This window comes from Chenopodium album, chromosome 11 (genome assembly GCF_948465745.1).
Source record: "Chenopodium album chromosome 11, dcCheAlbu1.1, whole genome shotgun sequence".
Lineage (NCBI taxonomy): Eukaryota > Viridiplantae > Streptophyta > Magnoliopsida > Caryophyllales > Amaranthaceae > Chenopodium > Chenopodium album.
Genome location: NC_137844.1, coordinates 2,741,435 through 2,751,270, shown reverse-complemented (window position 1 = coordinate 2,751,270; position 9,836 = coordinate 2,741,435). Strand labels below are relative to the sequence as shown.

The 9,836-nt window shown below is 32.6% G+C and overlaps 1 protein-coding gene across 2 annotated transcripts; it reads left to right on the top strand.

Annotated features, from left to right (window-relative positions):
- The first annotated feature begins 1,936 nt into the window (after positions 1-1,936).
- LOC145568215 (heat stress transcription factor A-7a-like) lies at positions 1,937-8,193 on the top strand. 2 transcript variants are annotated; one of them, XM_081627651.1, is made up of 5 exons: positions 1,937-3,062; positions 3,805-4,660; positions 4,744-4,969; positions 5,072-5,139; positions 7,833-8,193. In XM_081627651.1, the coding sequence occupies exons 1-2, from the start codon at positions 2,751-2,753 to the stop codon at positions 4,642-4,644; spliced, it is 1,152 nt and encodes a 383-aa protein (XP_081483777.1). In that variant the 5' UTR covers positions 1,937-2,750; the 3' UTR covers positions 4,645-4,660; positions 4,744-4,969; positions 5,072-5,139; positions 7,833-8,193. The 2 variants fall into 2 exon arrangements, with proteins under 2 accessions (XP_081483777.1, XP_081483776.1); XM_081627650.1 differs by lacking the exon at positions 7,833-8,193 and having other exon boundaries at positions 5,072-5,702.
- Positions 8,194-9,836: the final 1,643 nt, after the last annotated feature.

The following is a 9,836-nucleotide window of genomic DNA, read 5'->3' as shown; positions in this document are numbered from 1 at the left end:
TCTCAACACAGAAATTCGATTATCTTCTTCAAACGCTGAAATTCAACAAAATGGTTCATCAATTTCCAATACATTTCCCTCAAATTCTTCGTCTTCTCCCTGAAATTTGGATTTGGGATTCAATAATTAACGACGGTGGATATCGACCGCGAAAGGGAGGAGTGTGAGGAGCAAAATGGAGCGTAGAATGCAGTGAGAAGCCGATAAAACTCAATTGCGTCATTTACAATCTTCCAAGGGTAGTTTTCTTTTGCTCAATTTTTGGCTTTCTGTGGAATTATTATTATTTTTACGGAAAATAAGTAAAAGTAAGGCGAATTAAACATTACTTTAGTCCGATGCTTAAGGTTAACCCCATAATTAATGGTATGACATGATTTGGGCAGATGACTCGATTAGTAATGGTTTTATAGAAATGTGACGTTGTAGTATACGTGAGTATATGACTATTGTTTTCGGGAGTTGCCTTCGGAATACTTGCATTTGTGTGCCATTAGTATTTAGTAGTAGTGATTGTTTTATAGAAATGTGACGTCCTAGTATACGCGAGTATGTGACTATTGTTTTTGGGAGTTGCCTACAGAGTACTTGCATTTGTGTGCCATTAGTAGTAGCGATTGTCCTTGCCTATTTACAATGGTTGGTGTTAAAATTAAGGAGGAGAAACTATCAATACAATCTTTACATTGCTCATAATTTCTTATTCTTTAGCAAAGACAAGTATGCTAAGACAATTTTGCAATAGCTGCATAATTTTTGTAGCCATTTACAACGTTTAAATTACAATCTTACATTCTTTTCTAACATAGGTGGTCAAACTGGGAAGATCAATCTAAAACGGATGAGATTATTTTTTAAAATCGTGTTATTTTCTTGACCAAATTTTGTAATGGTTTTTTTTGGATGAAATGTGTAAAGTAAAATAAGATAGTGTGTATATTATTTATTATTGTGGTCCATTTCTAAATAATTGCATCATTTTTTTTTTTTTTTATACATTAACTTACAGGTTTAGTTGTTTACTATTATTTGAAAATAAATTTTATACTATTAATTATTGTTGTAATAAACCTAAAAGCATATATTGTCAAACACATATTCTTACATGTGGCTGACTACAAAAATACAATGTGTTTTTTTTATAAAATAGTAATTAAAAAAATAATGATCTAATTGACAAATGTGTCTAATCAAAATGATGAAAAATGCAATGTGTTCTTTATAAAATAGTAATTAAAAAAATAATGATCTAATTGACAAATGTATCTAATCAAAATGATGAAAAATACAAACTAGTAATTAAAAAAATAATGATCTAATTGACAAATGTGTCTAATCAAAACGATGAAATATTTTAGAAATGAAATTTTATTATTATTTTATTTTTATTTTTTCTTGGCAGAGGAGTAAAAAAAAATAAAAAATAAAATATATATATATATATATATATATATATATATTTGCTCTTTTTGTATTTATAAAAAGTAAAACATGGACTAGAAACAATCAATTCTATCCTGAAATTGCCCATAACTTCCCATTCTTCTACAATGTCAAGTCTGCAAATCAGCTTTCATTAATATCTGTCTCTCTAATATGGAGTATCTTTTATTTTCTTGCTTCCCACCCTTTTTTTAATTAATTTTTTTCCTTTTCAAAGTTCCCTTTTTTGGGGGTAACCCAAAACAAAACTCAAAAAAATAAATAAAAAATAATTACTCTAAAAAACCCTAGAACCTTGTGATCAGTAGTAGTGAGTACCTTATTTTATATGACCCCCAATAACAGGTGGGGCATTTTCTCCTATCTACACCAATCAAATTGCTGAAAATAACAATTCTTTATTCCTCTTTTTTTTTTTTTTTTTTTTTTTTTTTTTTTTTTTTTTTTTTTTTTTTTTTTTTTTCCTGTTGGATAATCAAACCCACTCCACATTAGCATGGTCAGCATGACTCAACAAACAAGATTTTTTTTTTTTTAATTTTTAATTTTTGCTCCCCTTCCTGAATAAATTCCAGAACTTTCCAAGGCTCCTCATCCCAATATATCAACCAAAAAATAAAAAAAATTAACAAATTAAAAAAGGACACCTACCCAAATCCACAAATAAAATATTAAGCCTTTGCTATTTTAGATGGTTCCTTCCTCCATCCCTTCTAAACTCTAGAACTTTCTACTCAAAATTATATTTTAATTATTATCATAGGTTATATAAGTTTCTATTTAAGGGTCCAAATGTCACACTTTTTATATCCCCTCAACCTTATTAATCACATAATAATCTCCTCCAACAAATCAACAATAACTGCCAAAACCTACCTTCTTCTTTCCAAGCAGAGCTAAAACAGAGCATGTCTTACTGTCTTCCAAAAATCATACAACTTTTTTCTTCAAATTTCCTCAATTTTCTCTCAATTTCTCCTCTTCTATATATACCAATCAAAGCTTCCTTCTGGTTTTCTCAAATTTGTAATTTTTCTCTCTCTTCTTCCCTGGCCTTTTAAGTTATTGATTTTGATATTTTCTGAACAAATTTGATACAAATTTCATCTTGGTTTTTGCTAAATTCTCTTTCAAATTAAAGAATTGAAGAAACTTCATCTGGCTTTGCTTCAATTTCAATAGTTTCACTTCAATTTGAGTCACATTGTGACTCAATCTTTGAAAAAATTTGTTTTTTTTCTTTGACTTATCACCAAAAGTAAAGCATACCCAGAAAAATTCAACCTTTGAATTATAAAATTTCAACTATGAATCCCTTATATCCAGTTAAAAAAGAGTTCCCAGAATCGAGCTCTACGACTTTGACCTTTTCCGGCGAGATTTCAAGGAATTTTCCGGCACCTCAGCCTAGAGAAGGATTACATGAAGTGGGTCCACCTCCATTTTTAACGAAAACATATGAAATAGTTGATGATCCAAGTACTGATAGTATAGTGTCTTGGAACAGAGGAGGTCAAAGCTTTGTGGTTTGGGATCCTCATGCTTTTGCTTCTGGTTTACTTCCTAGAAATTTCAAGCATAATAATTTCTCTAGCTTTGTCAGGCAGCTTAATACTTATGTAAGTACTCTTATCTCATTCTTTTTTACTTGTACCATTTAGTTTGCCACTTAACGCGTTAAGGATTGCATATATCATAACCGTTCTTTTCCGAATAAGATATTATAATCTAATTAAATATCTAGTTTTATGGAGTCAATGGCACAATTAGCAAGGAGCAGCAGTTGATTAATATTATAATTAGTAAAGACAAAAGTTGATTAAAATTCACCTCTTGACAGAAGCCACCTGTCTCATTGTCTTTCTCTTTCTTGATTTGTTGTGATATCCATGTGTTATATTTTGATGTGCTAGAATTAGAATTGGATTTGTTAGCAATTAAAAATAAAATAATGAAAATGTTAATGGGATTTTAGTGAAATGAGTTGGCAACTTGTCAATTAACTTTAGTCATGTGGTTGAATATATTTTAATACAACTTTCCTTTCTTGATCATGTGAAATCTACCCAATGATTCTTTTTGAGTTTGTCCTATTATCTTATTTAATCTCATGACTAAATTTGAAATAGAAAAAATTCTAGATGTGGGTCCTTAGATTTTAATAAAATATTTTGCAACTTTGCTTGATGTAATTTAATAATTTTGATTTTTTTTACTGCTACTGACTTCTCTTGATGGAAATGATGTTTAATATGGACATTTTGGTTAATACTCCATCCGTCTCAAATTACTTTAAACGGTTATTTATTTCTAGTGATTTGATTAACTTGGTACTTACAAAATTGTTTGAAAATTTTGCAGGGTTTTAGGAAGATTGATCCTGATAGATGGGAATTTGCAAATGAAGGGTTTTTAAAGGGGCAAAAGCATCAACTGAAGAACATAAGGAGAAGGAAACATTCATCTAATCCTATGTTTTCTCAACAAGGAGTGATAGACCCTTGTGTAGAGCTAGGAAGATTTGGGGTTGATGGTGAAGTGGATCGATTGCGACGCGACAAACAAGTGTTAATGATGGAATTAGTGAAGCTAAGACAACAACAACAGAACACAAGATCATTCTTACAAGCAATGGAACAAAGATTACAAGCTACTGAGATGAAGCAACAACAAATGATGAACTTTTTAGCAAGGGCAATGCAAAACCCTGCATTTCTCCAACAGTTAGTCCAACAAAAGGAGAAAAGGAAAGAACTTGAGGAAGCATTGAGCAAGAAAAGGAGGAGGCCTATTGATCAAGGGCAAAAGGGTCATTTAGACATTGGGGAGTCAAGTAGGTATGCAAGTGTAGCAAGTGGCAGTAGTGTACCTTTAGGAATGGGACATGTTAAGGCTGAGCCATTAGACTTTGGTTCTTATGGGTATGATCAATATGATCCTCTTGGTCCAGTTTCTGAGCTCGAGGCATTAGCCCTTGAGATGCAAGGGTATAATAGGGGAGGGACCGAGCTGGGGCAGGAACAGCGTGGTGGTTTGGACCAATTCGAAGGTGATGATAAAGAACTCGATGAGGAATTTTGGGAGGAGTTACTAAATGAAAGGTTTAAGGCTGCTGCCTCTAGTGATCAAGGGGGCGAAGATCAGGAGGATGTGAATGTGCTAGCTGATAGATTGGGGTACTTAGGTTCAAGCCCCAAGTAGATGGTTCATTTCTATGGTAGGATCTTAATTAGTTTATGCTCGCTTGATTAATAATTTGCCATGTTTTTGTGTAGCTTAATGTGTTTGTTTCATTTACAGGAGAGGGGGAAGAACCTATCTGCAGCCAACAATAACTAATTAGAGGAAGATTTAAAATGCTTAAATTTCAAGTCTTTTTCTAATGATTCCTCTCTTTGTTTTTCGGTTCAAGTCTTTGGACTTGTCGAATTTTCCTTCTCATTTGTGTTTACATATTGTAGGAATGCAGGAATATTTCAGAATGTAGAAGCTAAGTTGAAGTTATTTGCACCAAAATTGTGCAAAGGTTGCTACTTTTAAATTAATTTCTTTCAGTAATATTTTACAGTCTCAACAGTTGGTTACATAAGATTTTCCAATAATATGGTTTTGCTTTATTAACATGTAGATTGATTGGAAGAAGTTCAAATCGAAAAGAGCTTGCTGTGCCAACAAATCAACAAGATTGAGAACATGGTAGTTTAATTTCTGGTTGGAAAATTTTAAAGTTTAATTCAGCTGGGGAATCCTGGTTTATTCACTGCCTTGTAAATTGCAAGTATCACACACCAGTCATTTCTTTTTCCACAATGTCCCTATCACCCCCATTAGTGATTAGACCCCCTAACACTTTCCTTCCACCCCTTCCCCCTACACCACATCCCCACTGTTCCTGCTGTTTTCGACGTGTTTTTTTTTAAAAGAAAATATTCGGAAAGAGTTTGATGGATGTTTTTTCATTAGCCCATGAGGGGACGAACAAATTCCACGTGTTTCACTTTGGGCATGGACTTGTTCGTCTAGCACCCTAGCTTATGGGGCATATGGTTATATGAATAAGACCTATGTAGTGGCCATGTAGGTCTTATTTGTTTCCCCATGGGTTTGTTGGAGAAAAAACTTTTGTCCATCCCCTTGTATTTACTTTTTTTTTTAAAAAATTGTCGAGAGATGGTTGCAGCAGTGAGGATGCGAAGTGCTCACAACGTGAAGGACTTGGCTACAATTGTGGAGGGGGTGTGGCCTTTGTGAGGTTACATTGGGGGGGGGGGGTTGCTTGAAGGGGGCTTGGATGTGAGTCTGCGAGATGGTGTCTCGGAAGGCAGAGTTGTGGTGGTGACGAGGGATTGGGAGGGAGGGGATATGTGGTGGGGAGAATTTTGGAGTGGGGAAGGGGGGATATAGGATGATAACAAGCCGTTGAGTTTTACTTAGTGCACAAAACTCTACTTTACCATATTGAGAGAAAAGCATACCTCTAGTAGCCAAGATTAGAAGATGTATAAAGTGTAGTGGTGAATCTAGAAATTTAACACTTGTATTAAATGAGCGTATTGTATATAACTTGTTCGGTAATCCTAAATTACATTAAAGTCAATTATTTGTGGAGTTGACTTTTATATGATTTGGGGTGACTAAACATGTTGTATACAATACATTTTACGTACAAATGCACCAAAAACCTGAGATAATTAGGGATAACAAAGCAAGCAAATTAACCCCAACTTTTTATAGAATTTGTGGGGGTTGGAGGGAACAGGATTCCTTGTTGCTCTCCTGAGTAGAGATTTTTTTCTTAAAAATCCAATTTTCAAAATAGTGGATTACATTAGCTGCTAACACTGCAAGTACTACATAATAACAGCTGTGTTATTATCAAGGAAGACCAAATCTTCCTAAATTTTAGAATTCGATTTAGTCAATGGTAACTAGTATTGACTAAATCTTACTGTTCAATGGATTTAAAATTTCTAAACTTATGGTTGTATTAAGCACACTGCTACACACTGTATTAAGTATACGTAATAAATATAAGAATTTGTTTGACTTTGACTTACTAGAGATGGAAAGGTTACTAGCTATTTGTAATCATAAACCAATTCAGTTTCAACTCCTTTCAAGGCCTTTGTCAAATTCTTTGCAAGATGGCTGATTACTTATTTTTATATGTATTAGACTATTATTATAAAAATAAATCCAGTTATTAACTAGATACTTAACACAGGTTAGTTATATAGTCTCTTTTTATCGTAATTCACTATAATATTGATTTAAATTCATTAGAAATTATCATCTAGCATTTTCATATTGTAATGTCACATCTGGTTGAAGAACAAATATTAGAGGTTTGACGAATGCATTCAATCAAACCATTCAAATGCCGTAATTGATATAGACATATAACGATGATAAGATGTAAAGACTTATATGAGTAATATTTAGATGTTGGTGATATGAATCAACTTTAGAAAATTGCGCGGGATCAATATATATCACCCTTAAATGATTTATAGAACGATGTCCATATGTAGCCTATTAGGCTTAGGCAGTGATTTATGATCAATATTACTCCGTAGTTGCCGTAGTTCGTACTACATAATCTAGCCAAATCAAGGAAGAATGCCTAAAACTTTTGTGGAATTTGCTGATATTTATAGCCAAACTCCAACTTCTCAGAAGTATATCACAACCATATGAAAAAAGGATAAAAATAAAACTTTAGCAGGTGAAAAAAAAACTGGTCCAAACAGGTTAGTAAAACCAACAAAAATGGACTGGGCCTTGTAATTGACTAAATCCACAAAAGACAATCTTATGGGCCATCTATTAAGCCCGTGATCTGTAGCTTTAATTGAGTCCGGCCTAGCAACTTAGAAAACGCTGGACACGTTCACATTTTTAGATTTATTACCACTTGGCCTTTATTGATTTCAGATTCAGATATGATTATTTTGGTTTTTAGATTCGGACTAAATTGTCATCCCGTTATTAACTCTATCAAATAATTAAAGGAGACATTGTGGCCTATGTTTTTGACTCCCTTTTGATTGTATTACGACATATGTCAAGGTATTCCATAATTTTGATTTATGCCTTTATCTAATGCATGTAGTGTAGTTTGATTTAAGAATTATAATTCATGAACATGTTACATACTCCATATTTTTTTCTCTGAAGGGGAAAAAGTACGCAAAAAGTAAGGACAATATTATATTAAGACTAACTCTATTATAGTGTAACGTGCTATATGTTATGAGTAATTGTTTACATTCATACACACACAAAGTTCTCATTCCAATGATTTCTAGCATTGGAATGTTGGTAGCAATTGCTGATATTTTTTGCATTGGAATGTTGGTAGCAATGGCTGAATATTTTTCATAATGTAGATTTTCAGTGTATGATGAATAACCTTGAAGACGTAAACTAGCTAGAGCTAGCTATTTTGTAGCGGTCTCATCAGACTATCAAATTGACGTCGAGTTTGCTACTTATCAAACATTATATGCACATCGTATCATTTTACTATAGGTCGGTAGTGTGTTCTTTTCTTTTTTATGGTGTAAAAAGGACTTGTTTTGAAGCTTATTAATTACTATAAGGTCATTAATTTGTTAGGTTATCAATTATTCTCGTTTTTTTAAAGCCTTGATAGGTATGTAGTAAATTGTAACATTGAAGAAGCATATTATGCACTACGTGGTTAAATGTTGTACTCGCACTGTGTTTAACCATTTACTTGCTTAGTTTCTTATTAGGGCGCCAACAATATATCACATTACTTCTATTATTAATCAACTTATGTTTAGCTAATGATATGATGAAAATCTATTTGATTAGAGGTACGTGTATTATTACTATTGTTAATCTTTGGATACATCAAGTAATTAGCTACAACTCTTACAAGAGCCAACATGTAGACTCGTAAATATACAATTAACAACTAAAGAAATTTCATTCTAAATTGTATTAAGGACGACTATTAACATTAGTTTGCAACCTCATGGTTCACAAATGTTATCAATGTCACTAATTTTTTCTTGATTATGATGTCATACAATATACTTTTTTTTGGCACACTAAGATATGTTCACTTTAGCTTATTTTCAGTTTAATTCAGTTCAGCTCCAATCAGTTTAGTTCAGTTCAATTCAATTCAGTTGTTAATTTTCTTCTTTTATAAAATATTCAGTTCAGTTCAGTTCAGTAAATCAAATAAGGCCCTAATAATTGAATTTTACACACAATAAACTTCATATAATTACCATTTACTAGAAACAATTACTAAGATGATTACACTCAACAATAGGACTCATAGGAGTACATACACAACTACACAATATCTTCTGTTTTTTTTTTTTTTTTTTTTTCACATGTGAAAGACATAAAAATTATAAGGGTGAAAATAAAACTAACCAATAAAAAAAATTGTGGCCTTTTTGTTCTATTTTAGAGAGAGAAAGAAAGAGAGGGACAGAAGATGAGTGCATGAGAGAATCTAGAAATAGAGAAACCCGTGAACCTCAACAAGCTAAGTTGTGGTGGCCCCTCAATGTGTGTGTGAAAGTTGCTGGCGATGTAATCCTTCCTTTGCTTGCTGTTGGCTGTTGCTTCCTATAGTTTCTACTGCATTTTTCACAATTACATTGATGCATCTAACATCTAAGGTATGCTAAGGAATATTAATGATGCAACCCCAAGAATTTTTTATACAGGAGCCATCATCATCTCCCCTCACTTTGTCAAATTCAACATCGATCGAGTTAGCTCACCACCTCATGTACGTGTCATAAATCAGTCGGAATATGGATTTATTTTTTTTATAGAGTATAAAAATCAATCATGCATGCATGGACGAAACTTAGCAACATCCATGAGCTTAAACTTGTTAACCTGATTATCTTACATGCATTGTATCAACTATTATGATATGAGCTTAAACTTGTTAAGCTGATTATCTTACATGCATTGTTAAGCTAACTCGAAATAAATGTTGTTTTAAATAGTGTTGATCAAACGACCTAAATATATCATAGACATTATTCACATTAAATTGGTAATTGTGTTTTGTATTTCGAGAAGAGGAAATATCAAGAAATTAAAATACCTTATACGTGTGTGTGTTAGTTATTCAAGTCTATTTTGCCTCCAATCAATCACCCTTATCGTCGTTTACAAGATATTGTCTTGCTACTATTTCTCTATCACTTCCATCCACATTTATTATTCTGTATTATCTACGTAGCGTGTTAATAAATGGGTGATCGATACAACTGTGGCACCAATTCTTTTTACGGGAAAAAAATATTTATTTGATTTATTTTAATTTGTGAAGGATGCAGTGATAGGTAGGATAGTGATCGAGGAAGGTGGGTGATGAAAAAGAGAGGAGT

What these genes read in the sequence shown, in the direction of transcription:
- LOC145568215 (XM_081627651.1), top strand. Translation starts at nt 2,751, where the DNA reads ATGAATCCCTTATATCCAGTTAAAAAAGAGTTCCCAGAATCGAGCTCT. An exon ending in TCAGGCAGCTTAATACTTAT is followed by an intron (nt 3,063 to 3,804) that starts GTAAGTACTCTT and finishes AAAATTTTGCAG; the next exon opens with GGTTTTAGGAAGATTGATCC.